General features: G+C 32.5%; 6 protein-coding genes across 17 annotated transcripts in view; 4 read left to right on the top strand and 2 right to left on the bottom strand.

Moving 5' to 3' along the window:
• The window catches only part of LOC142227388 (ethanolaminephosphotransferase 1), a 29,170-nt gene extending 26,748 nt beyond the window's left edge, over window positions 1–2,422 (top strand). For all 12 annotated transcript variants that reach the window (XM_075297916.1, XM_075297914.1, XM_075297908.1 and 9 more), the window contains one exon: window positions 2,089–2,422. In XM_075297916.1, the coding sequence (XP_075154031.1) occupies window positions 2,089–2,172 (84 nt within the window). In that variant the 3' untranslated portion in view covers window positions 2,173–2,422. The remainder of the gene's footprint in view (window positions 1–2,088) is intronic.
• Window positions 2,279–4,262, bottom strand: LOC142227390 (uncharacterized). The gene is made up of 4 exons (XM_075297918.1): window positions 3,920–4,262; window positions 3,624–3,847; window positions 2,708–2,884; window positions 2,279–2,644 (listed from the first exon to the last, which is right to left on the bottom strand). Exons 1-4 carry the CDS (start codon window positions 4,121–4,123, stop codon window positions 2,416–2,418), a joined length of 834 nt encoding a protein of 277 aa, XP_075154033.1. The 5' UTR covers window positions 4,124–4,262; the 3' UTR covers window positions 2,279–2,415.
• Window positions 4,263–5,295: 1,033 nt separating this feature from the next.
• LOC142227389 (uncharacterized) lies at window positions 5,296–6,826 on the bottom strand. The gene is made up of 3 exons (XM_075297917.1): window positions 6,225–6,826; window positions 5,776–5,955; window positions 5,296–5,719 (listed from the first exon to the last, which is right to left on the bottom strand). Exons 1-3 carry the CDS (start codon window positions 6,668–6,670, stop codon window positions 5,467–5,469), a joined length of 879 nt encoding a protein of 292 aa, XP_075154032.1. The 5' UTR covers window positions 6,671–6,826; the 3' UTR covers window positions 5,296–5,466.
• Window positions 6,827–8,013: 1,187 nt separating this feature from the next.
• Window positions 8,014–9,141, top strand: LOC142225392 (uncharacterized). Its single transcript, XM_075295148.1, has one exon. It carries the CDS (start codon window positions 8,086–8,088, stop codon window positions 9,070–9,072), a length of 987 nt encoding a protein of 328 aa, XP_075151263.1. The 5' UTR covers window positions 8,014–8,085; the 3' UTR covers window positions 9,073–9,141.
• A 2,958-nt stretch (window positions 9,142–12,099) lies between these two features.
• Window positions 12,100–16,010, top strand: LOC142227387 (uncharacterized). Its single transcript, XM_075297904.1, has 4 exons — window positions 12,100–12,371; window positions 15,091–15,323; window positions 15,386–15,556; window positions 15,616–16,010. The coding sequence occupies exons 1-4, from the start codon at window positions 12,174–12,176 to the stop codon at window positions 15,830–15,832; spliced, it is 819 nt and encodes a 272-aa protein (XP_075154019.1). The 5' UTR covers window positions 12,100–12,173; the 3' UTR covers window positions 15,833–16,010.
• Window positions 16,011–19,179: 3,169 nt separating this feature from the next.
• Window positions 19,180–20,699, top strand: LOC142227386 (uncharacterized). Its single transcript, XM_075297902.1, has 4 exons — window positions 19,180–19,441; window positions 19,500–19,732; window positions 19,797–19,967; window positions 20,045–20,699. The coding sequence occupies exons 1-4, from the start codon at window positions 19,244–19,246 to the stop codon at window positions 20,259–20,261; spliced, it is 819 nt and encodes a 272-aa protein (XP_075154017.1). The 5' UTR covers window positions 19,180–19,243; the 3' UTR covers window positions 20,262–20,699.
• Window positions 20,700–22,475: the final 1,776 nt, after the last annotated feature.

Genomic DNA, 22,475 nt, shown 5'->3' with positions numbered 1-22,475 from the left:
ACTTTGAATGATCCTTGGTCACATAATGTCAACGTCGTTCAAATTGTATATGCCGGATGTTGTTATTGCCCTAATGTAGATATCTAAATCATTTCCCGAGTCAAATTTATCATTTATTTTGATTTTCCAAGTCAACATTGGATTACAAACAAACAGCATTTTAAACGCAAATAATTAAAATTCAGTTTTGCACATCAGCTGATTGTTTTCTTACACGATGATCCTTGTGCCATTGATCTCAGCGTCGTCGACATTTTTGTAGTTTTGAAAGCTTTAACTGTCCTCGAATATATATCCACATTTTTTCCGCGTCAAATTAAATATTTTTTCTTGATTTTCCGACTTAGAATTGCGTCAGAAATAAAAATATTTTAAACCGAAAAAATCAAAATTCTTTTTTGCACATCAGCTGATTGTTTTCTAGTGATATTGGCCTTTTATTACCGAGTATTGTAATTGGTACAAAAAGTAATCGTCGTCGTCGCCGTCGCCACTTCGCAGGAATACCAAATGAATGACGAGACGACTTAAAAGCGACAGACGACAAAAAGCGATGGTGAGAGCGAGGGCGACTTCAGGAATAAGGGTGAATTATCCATACTTCTTATCCAGAAAAAATCTATCGTATGCGAATTTCTGACAATAACTTTAAATTGCCTGTCAGTTCCATTTTTTATTTTATTTTTTATTAAATTACTCCAATTCAATGTTTGACTCGAGTTAAATTTCTTTATTCAAATTACAAGGTAGAATTTTAAAATCATTCATTGAGTATGCAATTTCCATAATTTAATTCTGGGTGTATACCAAAATACCAGGCAACATTGATGCGATTTATATGAGTGCATGTATGGTTTTATAAATTTGAAATAAAATACATATAAAAACTACGGGTACGGTTTGTCTAATCGAAAGTTCAAAATGTTGACGTTCCCTCACTTTATATATCATGGTAATTATGGTTTTTAGGGATTTCTCTTCCTCGTGCATGTTTCAATTTGGTAATTTAAAATAAAATCATAAAAATAATAATAATAGATATTTGAAATAGTGAAGGCTTAACTTTATCCACGATTTGTCTTTACACTAATGATTTTGGTATTAATTCTGAGCCAAAGAAGCTGGTAATTGAAATAAGGATACCTTTTAAATTTTAGTTTTGTATACTTGGTACTAGGAAACAAATTTTTATTCATTCGCTTTTTCAGATTTTTCTTCATGTGTTTTCAAGTCTTTTAAAAACGTGTTAACAACAACTTAAATTTCCAAATTTGGACTCGACTTCAAGTAAAAGTTATGCTGTTTCATGTAAAAAATTTAAAGTGTTGAAAACATGTCCTATTTTTGAACGGAGTTTTTTTGTAGTCAAGTTACAAAAAGTCAAAAAATTTAAAGACAATTTCTTACACTTTGAAATTTTTTTTCAGAATTATTAAAGCCAAGTTGAACTTAGTCCAACAAAACTTTCTTCATTGAAAAGTTTTGAACAAGGAAGTAAAATTTGCATTCGAATTTTAAGGCAACGAAATCTTTGACCTCACTATATTTTTTCAGTTTAGTTTTAAATTCGCCTCGGAAAAATTACATGTCAGCATATAATAACTCGCATGCATATTACTTCTTGCGATTGTACAACGCTTAAAGTTTGATCAGCCCAAAAATTTTTTTATTTTTATTATGGAAAACAAAATCGATTAATTGTAGCTCATAAAAGTGGTTAGTTGGTTTACTTTTCACAGTGACAGTCTTGTATCTTCAAGAATAAGTTTTAAGTAGAAAAACTTGTTGAATTGGTATTGCAGACCATTCTATTCCAAGTTATAATGTGATTTGCCTCGAAATTTTATATTTTCATTAACTTTTAGTTTTCCTATTTTTATTTCCATTGTGGAGCAAGGATTTAGTAGCCACCTTAATATATGTATATGATTGGTATTAAAATTTTATTATAAATTATTTTTAAGTTAATTAAGCGATTTAAATTTAAGAATGTATCAGAACATTTTGGGATTTGCATGTATTTTGGTCTATTTGCAAATGATTTATTCATCAAATTATTAATTTTACTTCCGTGTATGCATGAAACAGATCGTAAAACGTGAGCCAGCAGATCAGGAAATGCAAGCGCCAGCCGATACAGCGGAAGTTCCAACTCCAGAGGAAATTGTTTAAAAGCCATATTTTCTATCTCTTGCCAACATCAAAGCCAAATACCAAAAATGAATGTCTTAGCCATAAGTTCGAATCGAACAAATAATAAGTCGGGCATTCTTTGCCATTTAGATTTAAGACACACCCCACAAAAAAGGATAAAAGTCTTTATTGTTAACTATGTGTTTACTATGTGACATTAGTTAGATATTTAAGAATATGAGGACAGAATAATACCATTGAGAAATAAAACAAAAACACTTATTAACTACTTCTTGGTTCACAAAATAATATAAAGACCTTTTCGTGAAGACGAAATCCGAATTTAGTAAAAAGATTCATTGATGTTCGATTCATTTCATTAATCATCACTCGAACCGTTTCCCCTTCCTCTGCCAGTCTCTGGGAGAATTCTTGGATGAGCAACGATGCTAGGCCATGTCTGCGATATTCTTCACGAACATGTAAGGTTCCCAAAAAACCACAAGGACACCTGAAATACATGCAAACCGATGGATGCTTGAATGGATTCGAATACAATTTATGGGATATTTACCTTGTGCACCAAGCTATTAACTCATTGGTATCTTTGGCATAGACGCCAAGGCTAATGTTGTAGGCGATTAAAGTTTCGAGAAAGTCCAAGGAGCCTTCTTGGCGAGAATACCATAAATTATTGATGGTAGTTGCATCAGGAACACTTAAGGGTCGAACTTCATATTTTTCGGGGCAACTGTAGCAATTATAGAGAAAATTAGAAATAAAAAATTATTAAACTGAAATGAACCGGTTTGTTAATGAATTTATTATAATAATTAACAATAAAAACACCACCTAGGAAGGCTGTATGTTCAATTTAAATGTACATAAAAACCCATTGTTAATCTGATAATAAAATCAACGTATTTTTTAATTGCAAATAACTTATTTTTTAGTTTATTTTTATAAAAAAAATTATGAACTAAACGCTGGAATAAAAATCAAAAAATTGAATGCCGAATGAAATTTTTTTACAATTTAGCAAGAATGAAATACGGCATGGTAACAGTTTAGTGGCAATGATATTTTTCAATGTTTGCGTTTATGAGAAGGACAAATCTCCTACATGGCAGTTAAAAGGCCGATAAGATGACATCATAGCAATTTCAAAATCATATGTATGGATGATTTAACGATGTCTACTAGTTTTTGTTGAAAGTAAATGTCTGAATTAAAGTGGGATAGGCTGGCTTAAAAGCTATCGCTATTGATTTTGAAAAAAAAAAAGAAAATCGGTTCAGATTTAGTATATCACCGAATTACGTATTTAGTGGCGGATCTTGTTTCAAGCCGAATTTGTCAGTTATGAAACAAATATATTTTACATTCTCGCCATTATTGGACAAACTACTGACTCAGTTTATTTGAAACATTGGCATATACTTATATTGCATAGTTGGCAACTTTAATGCCCTACGTTCAGCGTTACTTACGGAATTTTATTGAGCTGCATTGCATTACGGTCCTGTTCATACGTTCTAAGTGACGTATGCCTATATTTCACCTCCAGTCCTTGCAATGTTTCTTCCACTATGTCCATGAGTATTTCCGGTAGGGCTGTAATTTTATAGGGACGAGTCCAATCAAAGGACTTGAGAGCTGTAGAGATTTCATCTTGATCGAATGTTACACAGTTGATAAAGAGTTGATATTGGTCCTTGAATGGAGTAAATGTTTTACCTTTGTTACTTAACTGATTTTGAGTTACTTCTCATTTTCCACTACCTACCTCTATTATGTAGAAACCACTTTGGCGCCATGCATTCTTTATCACATGCACTTTTACAAAATCCAAAAGAGGATTCAATTCAAACCACCGAATAAAATTCGTCAGAGTGTAGTGACCATGACGAGTCGCCAATGACTCCTTGTTGTACAAGTCGCGCAATAGTTTCAAATCGTCAATGCTTTTTAAAATTTGCAATTGTTTCATATTTTATTCTTTGTTCTTCTTTATTGAGGTTTTTCCGGTGTGGGAGTGTGTATGTATTTGTGTCTTTGGAAAAGTTTATGCGGATTGAAATTAAAACCGACCGACAAGCAAGGCGACGAACGGACAAATATCAACTAAACTATCGAAATCCTAAAGTGGTGTTTTTTGTATTAAAAAGAGGTTACAGTGATCATCGTAATGATCATAAAGAGAACGAAAGAGAGCCAGTAAGAGAAAGAGAGTGAGAGTAAGAAAGAGGGGTAAATGATTGCCATTTTATTGCGCGAAACTCAATTGTCCGAGGCTGTTTGAATTTCTCAAACATCATTTATCATAAGCAAACACATGTTGCTATCTGTACTCTAAATCAGATGTGTCCATAGCAGGTAGAATTGTAGATATGGGATGGGTAGCTTAAACCTCCTTGATCCTGTGTATTATCTTTTGTGTATATGTTACGGTATTTATGCTACCTATAGTTTAATGTATGGGATTTCCAGGATATAAAACTAACATGTTTTATGACATGCTAAGAGAAAGTAGTTTTATGGCATGCTAAGAGAAAGTAGGATAGGTTGAGAAATAGTTTGTAAGATATAAAGTAAGGGAAAAATGTAAAATAAAATGGGTGTGTTTATCAACTTTCAAAAGAGCAGACCTCTTTTATTCATTTTTGGTCCTTCGAACCTTTCATAAGAAAGAATGAACAAGCGAAAGGTGTTCTACATCAAAGAGTAGAATGAAGGAGAAAACAATCCCTCTATGAAGAAATCCGTGGAAAAGCGAGAGAGGAAAAAGTCAAATAGAAACAACGAAGAAGATTACAAAGAAGATAACGAAGCGGATTACGAAGAAGATAACGAAGAGAATTACGAAGAGAAAAGCGATGAAGATAACGGAGACGATAAAGAGGAAGATAACGAGGAAGATGGCAAAGAAGATGACGATGATGATAGCGAAGAAGAACGGAGAAGAAAACGAAAAGGAGAACTATGAAGATGGGAGAGCGTAGAAAAAAATAACGGAGAGTTGATTTATACTGCCACGAGAGATCAACGACGAAGGAAATCGAAGAGGGCAACAAGACTACGGCATAAATAACATCTATGTAACCGACGAAGTTACAAGAAAATACCTAGGTGAGGAATGAGTTATTGTAGTTTACGTGCTAATTTGCAATTGTTATGTTTTCATTTTATTTATTTAAAAAACTTTAGAGAACAAACAAAAATAAATTTACAAAAAAAAAACAAAAAGATTAATTGATTAATATCTCAAAAAATGGTAAAATTACAACTAATTTAGCAAATTCTTCTAAATGATATGATTGTTTAATTAATTGTCTACTCTCCTTCTGGCCACGTGAAATTTTTAATGGTGGGAAAGGTTCGTAACCAATAGCAGCGGTCGGTAACAACGAACCCCAATTTTTCAAACATTCCTCGCGACGGCAGGTTAGTTTCGTTAACGAGGGCCATTACATCATTACCCTGTTCAGCTAAGCGACGCGATGTGGCTCTAGTTACAACGCTTCCCAAACCTAAACGTTTATAATTATCTTTGACCTGTAGGGCTCCGAGAAAGCCACCCTGCAATCTAAAACACATAGGATAAGCATATTTGGGTAAGTAGTAGATAATATTTCGAATTACCGTAAACACCAAGCCACTAATTCGTTGGTCTCCTCTTTGTACACACCCATATTGGTGTTCCAATCTATGAGACGTTGTATCAGAAATAGGGAACCATCATGGCGGTTTGGCCATAAGTCGTCGATAACATTAGCATCAGTAGAAGAAGACAAGGGCTTAACATAAAATCCTTTAGGACAGCTATAAAACAAGACAGTTGTTATAGTTTGCTATGAAGTTAAAAATATGTTTTCGTCTTGTTAATTAGATTATGCCTTGATTGGCTTAAGGTAGAAAAACGAAATATTTTCGGCAATATGCAATTTAAGAACCGTAATGGACCTCTATGGTATTATGTATGCCAATAATACAGTTTTGACATTTATTACAAAACAACTACCATGCATTTCAGGTAGATGAGCATGTTAATATTTTACGGTGTATGAATTAATAGCTGCACTTGCACTTACCATATATCCAACTGTTTGGCTGTATCTCGTGCCATGTAGTACATCAGAGTTAGACTATCGTATTCACACTCCAGTTTTTTGTTTTGAACCACACTCAACACCGCTGGTCGATGGCACTCACGAAATGAACTCACCTTAAAGCCGGTTGACCAATCCAATTCATTCAAAGCGTTTGTGAGTTTAACGCAACTCTTTGTAGTATTAAGAGAACCACAAAACAATTGATATCGATCAATAATAACGTAGAGGCCTTTCTCTTCCTCATTCTCCTCAGCGTTACCGCTCACTGTGTATATTTTCAAGTGGTTATTGGTTTTGTGCAACTTCTTCCAGTTGAGAAAATTATCCAAGCAATAATATCCGACACAGTGTTGTGGCCAATTGTTTAGATACAAATCTCTTAGTTTCTGTATAGCTTGGATTTCGTTGATTTCTATCAACGACATTATCTCTGAGATATAATTTTAAGTAAACCGATAAATCTAAGCGAACGTGTCCCAGCTAGCAACTGCGATAATCAAAAGCGATCCGATGAGTGTACGGATTACATCAATGGGCGAGTACTACCTTACCGCATGATTCAAACTGAGCAACTAACAGTTATTGGATTTCCGCAAAGAGTTGTTACTGAGAGCATGAAGCCGACAGATTATTGCTGGCGGCGTCTAGCATTACCGGCGTCGTTTACTTTTGTTTACAGGCTGATCATATGACAATTGCGTTTGGCGTTTATTGGAGATAGTAAATGTCTTCAGTACTAAGATTATTTGTGGAGAAAAATTTTGAATTTAGTTTGCATTGATATGTATGCTTTTTATTACGAGTGAACTAGATACGTTAGATTACATTAACGGCAATTTTCATGTAGCTGTGTTAGGCTCTAACTGCCACTTAACAAAAAGTAAATTGAAGTTATTTTCATTTTTATTGAAAATTTGATTCCCGTTAAATTCCTAAGTGAAAATATTACAGACTTAAGGTAAGTACTATGTTCGCTTTTCGCGTTGAAATTTTCGTGGTTACCTTATTAAAAAGTTTAATATAAAGCAGATAATTTAACTCAATTGATGTGCTGTTTCTTGTTTCTCTAGATTTCGACAAGACTTTACAGGAATAAGTTCGTTTTCATTTATAATTTTGATTATTTGAGGAAAAGTAATCGCGAAAATAAAGTGGTTTTCAACTCGAAAACCGAACATAGTACCCACCTTTATCCGTTGTACAGTTTGTTAGCTAACCTTGCTCTAACGGAACTTGATAAACTGATGATAAACTAATTATACAACCTTATATATCTGATCTAATTTATTAAATTCTATAACCAATATTCGGCCGAAATATCAATCTTATGGCTTTTGCAATGTAAGTACAATCTACAGGTTCAAGTTGTCGAGAGATATCGGGGTACCCTGTTGCAACAGAAATCTGTATCACTCCTAGCAGTACTAACTGCTCTTGTCACACATACACACTAGCAAACCAACAAAGAAGAGCAACTGAATTTTTTTGGGAGATCGTAGCTTCTAATAAGTGTATACTAGCATCTCTGAAACAGATGAATAAAACAACAACAATATTACACGTTTTTTGATAAACTTATTCTCCAAACGTTATGTCGTCCATTATAGAAAATATTGCATTAACAGTACATAAGTCGAATTTCAGTTAAAAATGTTTAATACTTCATGTACAACCGGAAGTGAACATTTATTATTTGGAGAATAAAAATGTTTTTGTAGAATCGACACTACCTCCCTTATTTTATCAGAATTTACAATGACAACTTCAATTGAAGTCAAATAAATTAGGAATTATTGAAATTAGTAATCGTCATAATCAAATCTCTACATCTATTTGGAAAATGTCCCACAAAAGAACTTTGGTTGAAACGGATCCCAAACGTTTACATGCTCTAAATAGCGCCCATAAGAAATCTATTGAAAATGCTCAAAGTAAAATCGATATGAAGCCCATTAAATTAATGGCCAATACATTTCTGGATATGAATAAAATTAGATCGGATTTTATGGTCAGTAAGAAAATTCTAGATAATAATATAAAGCTGTTGAGAAGGATCAACTACATACAGAGGACTCATGGTAATACGGAGAATTACAACAAATACAAGGGCCAGCGAGCCACATATTTGGAGAATGCTAACAAGCGAATAAAGAAAATACAAAACGAAAATTTGATCTTTGGGCGTAGACTATTGCAAGTGAAGTCCTCTCTTGATACACATCGAAGTTCGAAAGATGTACATTCCACACGAAGGGAAGTCTATAGACCGAAGCTCAACGACAACATGGTGGAAGCTTATATGAGTGCTACTCATATTGTGGAGAGACCAATACTGGAAAAACTTTTAAGGCCTCAAGTCTATTTGGATCTTTTTGTTGAAAATTTGAAACCTTTGGGTAGACTAACCATGCAGCTCTACACGGAAGCCTGTCCCGATTTGGTCTTGGAATTCGTGCGTTTGTGCACTTACAATTCGAATGAACATTTGAAATTTGTACGAATTTTCCCATTGCTGTGGATCGAAGGAGAACTTTTGGTTGAGAATTCTGTACTAAGCAGATCGAATTATGAATTTCGAATAGGTTGCCTAGATCAAACGCAATCGAGAGGGGTACTATCGTTTTCCAAAAGTCACCTGAATGGTTTCCCTCTTGGCATCTTGAGTTTTACCATAAGTTTTAAAACCTTACCCATAGCAAGAGCAGAACGTATAGCGTTCGGTATTGTTTGCAAAGATTTACGAGCTTTGGATAGTTTACCTGCTTATGGAACTAAAAATGGAAAAACCACAAAGTCCATCATTGTTGCTGGTTGTGGTCTATTATAATGTCGTGGTTCATATGTTGAGTAATGACAAGTTTCTAATAATAAAGCGCGTAGTACAAATTTCGAACAATTTCTTACTATGCAGCTCTTGCACTGTTAGAAAAATATGTTTTTCATATGTTTCGATATAAACAAAATGTGTTTCGGGCACAATTTTTAAACACAATATATTTAAGTGCAAACATGTAATGTTCTCAAACTAACACTAAATGTTTGGAACACATATGTTAATGTGTTAGAATATATTATGTTTGGGGCAATCATGTTTCATAAAAAATATATGTGTGAATGTAAACATATATAAATTTACAAATTTCGAGTAAACATATATATGTTGTGATATTTTATTCAGAGAGCGACAGAGAGAGAGAGAGAGAGAGAGAGAGTATAGAGAGTATAGAGAAAGAAATAGAGATAAAAACCGGGAGGGTTGACGAAAGATATCAAATTAACACAGCGAGAGAATCGAAAGAGAGCAATTTCTGTGAAACCGCTTATATGTTGTTTCGGAAACTGCATTATGATAAGGCCAAAAATGTTATACGCTTAAGTCTAAATATTATTTAATTTAAGTCTAAATATTATTTAATTTGTGTATATTATAAAATTATTTATGTATGTTTATACTCGACCCCATGTTCTTCCTTTGTTAGAGTTTTTGAATTCCTTCCAAAATATCAAACTTTTATACCAAAACAGTTTTTTATTACAAAATTGTTATTTTTGCAATAAAAAAATAACATTTTATCCAAAAGCTCAGTCCATTTCGTTTATATCAAGCACTGTTTCTGACTGTAAATCTTTAATAACCCACATTTCGAAGTTTCATTATAAAAATTTAATATAGTATAAATATAAATGTGTAAATTAAAAAAAAAAACAATTGGTGTTTGGTCGGAGCAGGGATTGAACCCACGACCCTTTGCATGTACGGCAGACATGCTAACCACTGCTCCACGTTGCCAACACATGTATGTTTCTGTTAAATAATGTTATGTTTGCATGGGCTCGTGGGCGCTGCAAACTATGCTATATAAATGTAACTTATAACGATAATTGTCTTCTGGGGACTATAACAGCTACGTAGCTCAGTGGTAGTGTGTTGGCTTACAAACTGTATGGTCCTCGGTTCGATTCTCCGTCCAGGCGAAAGGTAAAAATTAAAAAAATTATAAAATTGAATAATTTCTTCAACATTATTTGTATGACAGAAAAAGGTGCCAAGAACTAAAAAATTTCGTGGAAGTGAAAATTATGTTAGGGAATGAGCACAATCTTCTTTGGGGAAAATTCTTCCAAGCATATAATATTTTTGGCTCAAAATGCTTCCAAAAATAGAATATGTTCACATAAAACAAACATATTAATGTTTCGGCAGTATCCAATAATATATGTGCTTCCTGCAAAATATGTTTGGAACATATGTTAGAGAGGCGATTTTTTTTGAGGGTGTGGGGACCAACATTAATGCGAAAACTGAAAAAATATTAACCCAATGTGGAAGATTAGGCTACATACATTTTTGATCACGCTATTCAATATTAAAATCAAGAAATTTTGATAGATAAATTTTATAAAACTTCGCTTTAGTTTTAGGACACGAAGTTTTAAAATTTGCGTGTCTACGTTTAAGTCCTCCCAGCAAAAAAAATTTGGAAGTTCTTCCAAAGGCACAACTTTAAAAGCACTTCCAGAAGATGTACTCCCAATGATGTTCTTTATTTTAACTACACAGGAAGTTCTTTTCATTCAATTTTTTAAAACATGTTTTTGTTCATATTTTTATGGGTAATTTTAAATTTTTTTGTTCCAAATTGTTTAAAAACAGTTTAAGAATTCATAAAAAGGTACAAATTATTTAAATTTTGTCGAAAAAATGCAAAATCCAATCTTAAAAAATTGTGAATTTTTAAAAATATTTGAGGTTAAACTTTTCAGACAAGCGTTAGATTCCATTAAAAATTATAAAAAATTATAAAAATTATTTGTTTGACAAAATATCACAGAATTTTTCAAGTTACATCCAAAATATTGAATTCGGATCACACCTGAAGAAGTGATGCAAATTCAGTGCACCGGCTGTTGAAATGGAGGACTTCCGTCCTATGACAAGCCCATGTTAAATTCATCGCTTCTGCGTCAATTTTGCACCACTTCCGGATCCAAAAAGAACATTTTCATTACTTTTTTGGCGACGCTTTTTTGCTGGGCTATGAAGTGAACGAATTTATACATATAGGATAAAACTTATTTGGGATCTTTGGTTAATTTTTTTTTGTGAAATTAAGATTTTTAATTTAATATATCTGTTATAGTTTGAACTTTTAAACTGACATTTATGTGAATAGCTTTGCAATATATTGCGAAAATATTATGAAAATTCGATAGATAGCATCGACTCTTTAAAGGAAGGTCGAAATTTTTTGATCAAAGTACACTTACATTGAGTGCATGTGCAAAATATTCATGAAGGTTAACCCTCAGGTTTTATTGGTGACGTCACCTCTGATGTCCTTACGAGGGTTCTAACACTGTATGATACGCAATTTAAACGCGTTATATATACAGAAAAAAGTCCACCATCAAACCGATGCCAATTTTTAATTATCTGGCAACACTGTATGGGATGTACGAACTATAGCAACACAATTGCTAGGTATTTGTGTGTTAAAAATCCATAGATGTTGATGGCTAGTCAGAAAGATAGATCTCTATGTAAAAATAAAATAAAGATTGTCATTCACAGTGATCATTTAATAAAAAAAATTGGTAGTCCTTAAGAACAATACGATGATCCGAAGAACGTATTTTATTAATTTTTCAAAATGTTCGACCCATCTTAATATTCATATTCATCTCGTGCCATATATCTGTAAAGAGACATGGTGTTCGAATAATAAATGAGATGTGCGCTGCTGGTGTTTATTCGAATGATAGTCGACGTGTTGTATATAATGCAAATAAATAATCAAAATTGTGGCCGACAGATTAGACGATGCAATTTCTAATTATTCTCTAGGTATTTCAATTCAGTCCGCTTCCAGATTTACTTTAGCACAAAGCAACTACTGAACTTATTCGCAAGTCGTTTGGAAACACAAAATGCAAAGTAAACTTATCGAGATACCATTCGAGAAGTGGACTCATTTGCGTGATTTATATAAAAAGCATAAAGATCGTGCTTCTTGTTTTTATACAATACAAACTTTTATCGATTGGTATAGGAAAGATCCAAACGTCCAATTGAAAATTTATACTCCAAGTAATGAATGGGAAATCGATGGTACTTATATAGCTGATGTAAGTTACAGAAAAAAAGGAATTGTATGTGAGCTACTTATACACTCAAAAAAAAGTGAATTCTCTATTTCACTAAAGCCAATTTAACTTTATTTTAGTTCATGAAATTATTATATATGGAGAAAGATTCCTTTACTCTAATAATTTTTTGCGTGCGTTAGTTAAATGAACTAAAAATGGGAAAAAATTATACATAAATGAAGTAAAAAGTTTTACTTAATTCGTACTTCTCACAAAATAGTTCATTATTTCTTTATATTTGTACATTTTACTACAAATTCGTCCATCATGAACTTCGTATATCACTAAAGACATTCTTGCAATTTTGAACTCCAATTTTTTCTTTCAAACTACAAAATTTTCTTTAATAAGTGAAAAAAATTAATTATGTCTAATAAATTTTCTTCAATTTGTCGAAAAATATTTACTTATTTTTGTGATATCGAAGTGATGATGATAAACTTGTTGCTACTAAAACACTGACAGGAAACACGTTATCAATTAATAATTATTTTTAAATTAGTAAATTGTTACTGAACTAAAACATTAACTAAATACGGTCGGATATTTGGTCGATATTCATACATAATAATTTTCCGTAGACAATAGATGGCAACGATGTTAAAGTTTTCCAACAACAGAAAAATGCCGTCAAAATCGCTTACAGTCAAACGAAAGTTTACACAGAAAAAAATTTCCGTAGTTAAAATAACGCTAAATTTAACTTATTTTTTTTGGAAAAAAATATTTGTTTATAGTTAAATTTTATTATTTTTATCGAAATTTTCCAAAGCTTAATGAAATCTTACTTTGGTCTCAAAAATTTTATCAAAAATTTTATGAACTAAACGTGAGTATAAAGTTCAATGACCGTACACATAAGTTCAATATGAACTAAAACAAAAGAAGATTTTCGTACGATTCCCAAAAATAGTAAGAATGAACTACTGTATGGTTAAAATCGTCATGATTTGGCGCCAATGATTTACTTTTAATTTATTTTTAGTTAAATTTTTCTATGAGATGATGTAATTTTGTGAACCGCAGTTAAATTACATTTTCCTGGTTTTAACAAAGCATTGTGGAAATCTCAAAATGTGGAGTAAAATTTAGTCCAATTTTCATGCGTGGTAGTTCATTCTTCCTATAAAACAGTTCACTTTTTTTCGGTGTACTTGGATTTAAAGATCAAGCATTTTGGTATTGAAGAAATTTTTTCGAAGTCATATATTAAAAATCTCTTCAAGTCCAAATAATTGTTTTCTTAATTAAAAAAAAGATTAATTTAAAAATTATTTCATAAATCAATGTATTTTTCTTCACTTCATGGCAAATTTGCCTTAATGCAAAGACATGCGATTTTAGCGCATTTCAAAAATTCGTAAACACATTTTTATAATCAAAGTCTAGGTCGCAGTTTTAGTCCAATGGATTCAAATTGGCACAAGTATGCGTTTTAGGTCAGAATAGAATCTTATAGTTTGGAAGAAATCGGTTCAATTTTAGATATAGCACCCATATATATCTTTCGCCCAATATCTACTAATATTGGCCCAGAAGGCAGAACTTCAGCTTGATTTGGTTCAAATTTTGCACATGGAGTGCCACTGCTAAATCGAAAACGTGTAAAAATGGCTCCAATTTTCTAATACATATCTATCGACCGACAAATCATAAATACACTTTTGCGAAGTTGCCTAAAATTGCTTCAGATTTAAACGTTTTCCATTTTTTACTAAGATTGAGTTTCACCCCAGGTTGTTAGCCGACTTAAATTTTAAGTCTATAGATTTTGTAGAAGTCTAACAAATTTTGTCCCGACCGAGTCAGATTTAAATATATGTATATGGGAACAAAAACGGATTTAATATGGTATCGAGAATGTGGATCTACAAAGTGGTGCTGGGTATAATATAGTCGGCCCCGCCTGACTTTAGACTTTCCTTACTTGTTTTTTTTTTATTTAGAATGATGTATGTTAGCCACAAACTCTTTTATATTGTAGCTGGTAATCCAAACCAAAAGCTGATAAATAAATCAAAAATATATATTTTTCTGCAGCTAAGAAAAATTCATCAATACCATCGGGTATTTTTATAATGATAGCGAAATGTATGAGAAAGCTGTGTTGCCGACATTTAAATGAGTCGCTTCACAATTTGACATTCCTTAAAATGATTTAACCAGACCTAGTCCTAAACCTAAACATTATTTATACACAAATATATTAATATTTTAAACTAAACTAGAAACGTCGCATAAATTAATGTCTAACTGAAATAAATTAGATAGCTTTTGAGAGTGGTGAGACTTAATTTTATTGAGATATGGGAGTATAGATAATGCCGTTTTCCCACCAGCGTTGTCACAACGAAATTGTATTTTGGACCAACGTCTTTCTAAAATCGAACCAAAATTCCCATCAGCAGATCAAATTTCGAATATCAAAGAAACAAGCATTTAATGTAGTATATTTTACAAAATCAAAGTATTACAGAGATGAAAATGGCCGACACTAAAAAAATGTCGAACCAATTTGTCAGTCTTATGAAAACAAATGTTTGAGAAGTTAAATACTAAAATATTTCAGTTGGTGGATCATTGCAAATCATTGCTCAAATAATAATTTGGCAAAACTATTGATTATAAAAACTATTGATTACACACGACTAATGTATGCCTTTTTGTTTCTATCCAATAATAAATATTCTACATACAGCTTGCTCCTGCAAATCATCTATATTGTAATACACTAAGAGACGATATATCTATATTGGTGAGTGGCTTGAAATATTTCGATAATACAAAAATTGTGGCCGGTTTCCAGGAACGTATATTATCAGCAGTTGAACAATTTTTTATGGATTCAGGATTGACGAAAACTGAATTCATATCAATTGGCACAGTGTGGCATCACATTTCGAGAGAAGATGCATTAAAATTTGATATCGGGTAAGAGAAATACAAACAATTTTTCAAATTATCTTTCTTTAATTTTTATTCTGCAATTGCAGGTTGCCGGAGAACATTACCGCTAAGGATTTGGATGAATGTCATGCAGAACAGGTTGACAGTGTGTGGCCACACAGAAGCGACGAGTCTGTGGTACAAGTGAGACATCTCATAAAATTTAATAAAAGTATCGGCCTATTTGAGGGGGATGAGTTGGTAGCTTGGTGTTTATTGTGGGTTTGCAGCATCGCCTATTTACCTTAGTTCAATATTAACTTTTGCCTTGTTTTAGAGTACCCTTGGGCTCTTTGGGATTATTACAAGTCGAGGAATCTCATAAGCGTAAAGGTTATGGTAAATTAGTAACAAAGCTTATGTCGAAGTATTTAGCCGAAAATGGTGTTGAAGTTATGGCTGCTGTAGTTTTTGAGAATGTTGCTTCACGTTCCATGTTCAAGCAACTTGGTTTTAAAATAATTGATAATGTTTATTGGTCGTTTAAACTCTAATTATATTGTGATATATTTAATGTATATATGTATATAATATTATTATTTGCTTAACTCCTATCTTCAATTCTAGCAAAATTTTAGCTAACCTTAAGGTTAAGGTTATTAATTAATAAATCCCTGGTTTTATAGTTTAGCAACATTTTCAATAAATGATCACTCCCGGCTTTGAGTTGTATGTCGCTGTGTTAACAGTTATGGTTTGATGAAATAATCTGGAATCCTGGAATCTTTGGAGTATAAATAAACATTTTCAAACACATTCAAACGAAAAAAAAGATTTTGACTTTCCCCTAAGGATTTTGGTATTGATTCCGTGCAAAAGATGCGGCCTTTCTAAAGCAAAGTTATTTTAGGGAGCTATCTAACTTTAAATTTAAAATTAGAATACATTCTCATTTATCGAATCTTCGTTCACTTTTTGGTATTTATGTACAAATAAATATCAGTTAAATCCAAATTGTAACGGATACTTCAGAGCAAACATTGTTTGTTTTTTTTTCTTAAGTTGAAAAAAAAAACAAGTATCCAAACTCGTCAAAATAAGTATTAGCTTATTTTTGAAAAGGGTTCAATATGTCAATTAATTCAGTATTTCTAAAAAATGGGTTTCTTTACTTTAAGGGAAATATGTCTTTCTTTGAAGGCGTACGACTTCTTTACTATTAAGAAATATGTCCTTAATAGTTTGTAAATTGCGTTTTTGGTTTCATAACCATTTATATCAAGTCAATATTTGTTTCAGTGTATAGTGTAAGACTTATTCTGAGAATTTTGCATCTTAAACGTTTTTTAATTAACAGTTTTATTTTAAAGTACATGTGTTTCTGTTTTCAGTTATTGCGAAAAGAGAATTAAAATTAAAAATTGATCAATGACATAGGCCGTTTTAATTTTATAGACTTTGGATTAAATGATTTGAATGTCTTTGTTTTAAAGATGTCGGATCTTTGGCTCTAAATCAACACAAAAACTCTTAAAAAGAGGTGGAACAATAAAATTTTTCGAGAAATCGGAAAATTTATAATTCGCCTAAATGCAAGTAATAAAATAACACACAATTAATATTGATCCATCTCAATATACATCTCGTAATTTGTGCTTTTTGTTTCTACCCTGAAGAAAATAGTGAACCCACTAGGAAGAAAAATTTTAGTAGCCATATACCATCTCCCTAATAGAGGTGTGCACGTGAGTAATAGTTTACTCACGAACACGCTCACGCACACTAACGACTGAAAAATGATACTCACGCACACTCACGCACGATATTTTTTGGTAGGACTCACGTTCACGCACACTCACGCACGAAAACGTCGTGACTCACGAAAAATATCGTGACTCATGAATAATTTTATGATTAATTTACCTTACCGAAGTATCTGAAAACATGAGCATTATTAAAATCGAGAGTGTTATTAAACTCTTAACATCCCAGGTGTCACTTAACTTGTAATTGAATTTAACTCTTAAGCGTTTTATGTTGGTGAGAACGAATATTTTCGTGAGTGTAATTCGTTACTCATGCATACTCACGAAGATATTATTTTCGTGACTCGCGCTCACGCGCGACTTGTTGGTTTGTTAATCACGCTCACGCACACTCACGCTGTTGTCATGAGCGTGACTCACGACAATTTCGTGTCATGTGCACACCTCTAATCGCTAATTTTGATATTAGAGTTAAGCAAAAAAAAAAAAAAGAATTATGACGTGCAAAGCTTCAACCCAAATATTAAATTTACACCATGTACCAAATTTCAGCCGGATCGGAAAAAATTTGATTCTCTTAGAGGCCTCGCAAGCCAAATTTGGGGGTCCGTTTATATGGGGGCTATACGTAAAAGTGGACCGATATGGCCCATTTGAAATAGCATCCGACCTACATCAATAACAACTACTTGTGCCAAGTTTCAAGTCGATAGCTTGTTTCGTTCGGAAGTTAGCGTGATTTCAATAGACGGACGGACGGACATGCTCAGATCGAGTCAGAATTTCACCACGACCCAGAATATATACTTTATGGCCCAGAATATATATACTTATGAGAATATTACAAGACAACTGTTTCCCAAAAACGATAATAAACCAAAACCGGCACTATCAGAGTCCTGTACAAGGAAATAATACCATTTTGATTGCATTCAAAATTTATTGTAAAATTTAAATTGAGGATCGGGAAAAATGCAAAGCAATTGCTTTTATTTAGTAAGCTACGGTTTCTATAAGCCCGAGAAGTAAAATCTGGAGATCGGTCTATATAGGGGATATATCAAAACATGCACCGATACTCATCATTTATGGCACACCTCTTTGTGGTCCTAAGATACCTCTAGATTTCCAATTTCAGGCAAATTGGATAAAAACTACGGATTTAATAAGCCTAAGAAGTAAAATCAGGGTATCGGTCTATATGGGGGCTATACCAAAACATGGACCGATACTCACCATGTTGGGCACCCCTCTTTATGGTTCTAAAATACCTCTACATTTCCCCATTATTTTTGGCACACTTCTTTGTGATCCTAAGATACGTCTAGATTTGCAATTTCAGGGGAATTGGATAAAAACTACGGTTCCTATAAGACCAAGACCCAAAATCGGGAGTTTGGTTTATATTGGGACCATATCATAACCTGGACCGATATAGCCCATCTGCGAACTTGACCAGCCTGCAGACAAAAGATGAGTTTCTTCAAAATTTCAGCACGATAGCTTCATTATTGAAGACTGTAGCGTTATTACAACAGACAGACGGACATGGTTCTATCGTCTTAGAATTTCTCCCTGATCAATAATATATATATACTATATATAGTCGGAAATCGATATTTCGATGTGTGTGTGGATAAAAACTACGGTTTCTATAAGACCAAGACCCCAAATCGGGACGTCGGTTTATATGGGGACTATATCAAAACCAGGACCGATATAGCCCATCTGCGAACTTGACCTGCCTGCAGACAAAAGATGAGTAGCGTGATTATAACAGACAGACAGACGTACATGGTTATATCGTCTTAGAATTTCTCCATGATCAATAATATATATACTTTATATAGTCAGAAATCGATATTTCGATGTGCTACAAACGGAATGACAAACTTATTATACCCCCGTCACCATTTTATGGTGGTGGGTATAAAAAGGGGTTTTAAGTTAGTTGTATTAAATTATTCTTACATACTGTGAAAATGTCCCCATATTCAAAATCAAAATAAACATCCGTTACATCTCAAATTTAATTATCGATGACCGATTATCCACGACACAATTGAATTGTCGATTTTTTAAATTCTTCTATGAAATAACGATAGCGATCAATAATCGTTTGGCGGAGACCTGCTTTGTTGTGTGCGGAAATCTATCTAGTTGCTTATCTGTTGCTGTCTGGAAACCATTAATAGAGCAATGGAAAGCAAGCTGGTTGAGATTCCATTTGATAAGTGGCCGCAATTGCGTGATTTATATGAACAACATAAAAATCTTGCTTCATCCTATAATACTTTGCAAATATTCATTGACTGGGTTAGCCAAGATCCGACATTGCCTTTGAAAATCTATGCTGCAAATGCGGAATGGGAAACCAATGGCACCTATGTAGCCGATGTGAGTAAAATGCCAAAATAGGTTTGAAGATTTTAAAATAAATTTTCGAATTCCATAGATTCAAACAGCCAATCAATTATTCTGCAATACCCTAAAAGACGATTTCACTGAATTGGTGAATGCCCTTAACTGCTTTGATAATTCAAAATTAGTGGGTGGTTTCCCTGAGAGGTTAATGTCGGCAGTTGAAAAACATTTTTTGGATTCAGGTCTAACAAAAGACCAATTTATGTCTAGCGGCACCGTTTGGCAGCACATTTCCCGTGAAGAAGCTTTAAAATTCAATACACAGTGAGTATTTTTGAAACTGAAAAAGAAATAAGAAATATAATTCGTATATGTTGCCCTTGAATAGATTGCCAGAGAATATAACAACAAAACAATTGGATGAATCCCATGCCGAACAAGTAAATCGGGTTTGGCCTCACCGAACTGATGGTTCTGTGAAATTTGTTCAGCACCTTATAAAATTCAATAAAAGTGTAGGCCTATTTGAGGATGATCAGCTGGTTGCATGGTGTTTGATGTATGTTATATTATGGTTTACAATTTTCAGATCAAAAATAATTCAGTTCATTTTAAATGTGTGTGTTTTGTTTTTAGATTACCTATTGGCTCTTTGGGTCTACTACAAGTTGAAGAAACGCACAAACGTAAAGGTTTGGGAGCATTGGCTGTGAAATTAATGTCCAAATATTTAGCTGAAAAAGGCATTGAAGTAACTGCTCCTGTGGTATTTGCCAATACGCCTTCCCGTTCTATGTTCAAAAAATTAGGTTTCAATATAATCGATAATGTTTATTGGACTTTCAAATTATGAATTTCAGTATTTTTAATAGCTTGTTTTGTTAGATAGTTGTAAAACTATGCATCTATATAAAATATATATATGTATACACGAAAAAAAATCAATGAATAGGCTTAATCGTTATTATATTTCTATTTTTATTTGTAAGAAATACCATATAGTATATATCTCTGAACAATGGGATTTAGTAAAAAACGGTTTCTATCTTATATAAACTCCTTCGATTTATGGCATACATTCACATATATAGTTTTTTGCATGCATATATTTTACGAGTATTAGTTCCATTGTTCTTTAGTTTCTGATAACAATGGTATAGAAAATAGTTTATGGTAGTCGGAGATAAACCTTTTGTAGTTGTACACAAAAGTTATAATGGGTGACTATAATATAATTCGTTTGGATTCACAGGTTTTAATATATTCACCGAGAAAACATTTACTTATCAAAGATCATATGACCTTCATTTTATAATCCAATATATTATTATGTTAAGGACAAATTGTTTCGATTTTACAAAAAAAAAAAACAAAAAAACAGTTTACATTCTTCTATATACACTCAAAAAAGTTTAGTTGGATCCAAAGATTTTGACCTTTCATTAAATATTTTGGTATTGATTCCGAGCCAAAGATGCGACTTCTTTAAAATAAAGAAATGTGTTAGCGACCTATCTGGCTTTAAATCTAGGACCAATAAAATTAAAATTAGGATACAGATCTCACTTCTCAAATTTTCATTCTCTTTTCGCGGTTTATTAATAAAGGTTCTCACGTACGAACAAATGCCAGTTTAAAAATCCAAATTATAACGGATACTTCAAAGAACAAAATGTTTTCTTCATTAAAAAAAAAATTAACCAAAGACGCCAAATCCTCAAAACAAGTCTTAGCCTATATTTGAAGCGTTTTTATCTTAAATCTAAAATTTCAATATTTCAGTTAATTTAAGGACAATTTCTTTAAATCAAAAATGTGTTTCTTTACTTTAAGGAAAATTAGCCTTAGTTCAAAGACATGGGACTTAACCGGAGGGATGCGAATTTACAAAATTTGTGTCCAAAATTTAATGAAAAAAAGTTTTGCAGCAAAGATTATAAACTTTATTTTAATTAAAATTTCATTATTTTAAAGGAATTTGTCCTTAATATTTTGTAAATTTCGCATCCTAAAATTTAAGTTGCGTAATCTTTAATAGCCCGTAAATATTTTTTTCAGTGTAGATATTGAAATTTATAAATCGTTTGGTGTGTAAATCCAATCATAACGAGCAACGGTACGTTGACCATTCTTCTGCTAGCAACAAATATTATTTCCTCGAGTTTTTTATGTCAATATAGCCTCTATTTGTAATTATTTTAATATATTTTTAATAGTTGCTTTATTTTAAAATAATTTTACATTGAAAGAGTAGAGAAAATTGGCGACACGGTATTCCGTTCCCATAAGAAATGCATAGAATCAAGTATTCTCCTACCGACAGTTATTTTGGTTGCGTATCCACTTGTCCTTACCGGCAAATGACGTTATATTATCAACATTTCCTGTTTTCTAAACATAAAGAAATAATTGTCATTTTTGTAGCTTATAAAAACTTTATGTCATATCGCCTAAATCGAGTAGATAACGGATATAAAAAAGTCGAAAAATGAGAAAAAACTACAAACAAGTATCTTATAATTACACGGACAGACTGTTTTTCATATGTTTGGGTGTAAAAATTATATGTTTGGAACTCAAATTTGTTAACACAATATTTTTAAGTGCAAGCATATAATGTTCATAAACTAGCATAACCTGTTTGGGACATATATGCTAATATGTTAGAACATATTATGTTTTGGACATAAAATGTAAATATAATATACTTAGATGCAAACATATATTAATTTGGAAATAGACTATAAACATATATATGTTTAGGAAGAAAGACCTAGAGAGTATGCTGTAAGTAAAATCATTGGCGCCTTAAAAATATATCCACACAAAGAAAATTTCATTAAAATTTTTACTACCAGTGTATGCCCTAAATTGATAATATGTTTGAACAATACAAACAATAGTTTGTTTGGACCATTCCTGAAAAAATTTTTGATATGACTGCGGGAGCCACTGTGGTGCAGTGGTTAGCATGCCCGCCTTGCATACACAAGGTCGTGGGTTCGATTCCTGCTTCGACCGAACACTAAACAGTTTTTCAGCGGTGGATTATCCCACCTCAGTAATG

The sequence above is a fragment of the Haematobia irritans genome, chromosome 2, assembly GCF_050003625.1.
Source record: "Haematobia irritans isolate KBUSLIRL chromosome 2, ASM5000362v1, whole genome shotgun sequence".
NCBI classification, from domain to species: Eukaryota; Metazoa; Arthropoda; class Insecta; order Diptera; family Muscidae; genus Haematobia; species Haematobia irritans.
The sequence above is the reverse complement of the archived record's forward strand: the minus strand, read 5'-3'. Positions and strand labels throughout refer to the sequence as shown.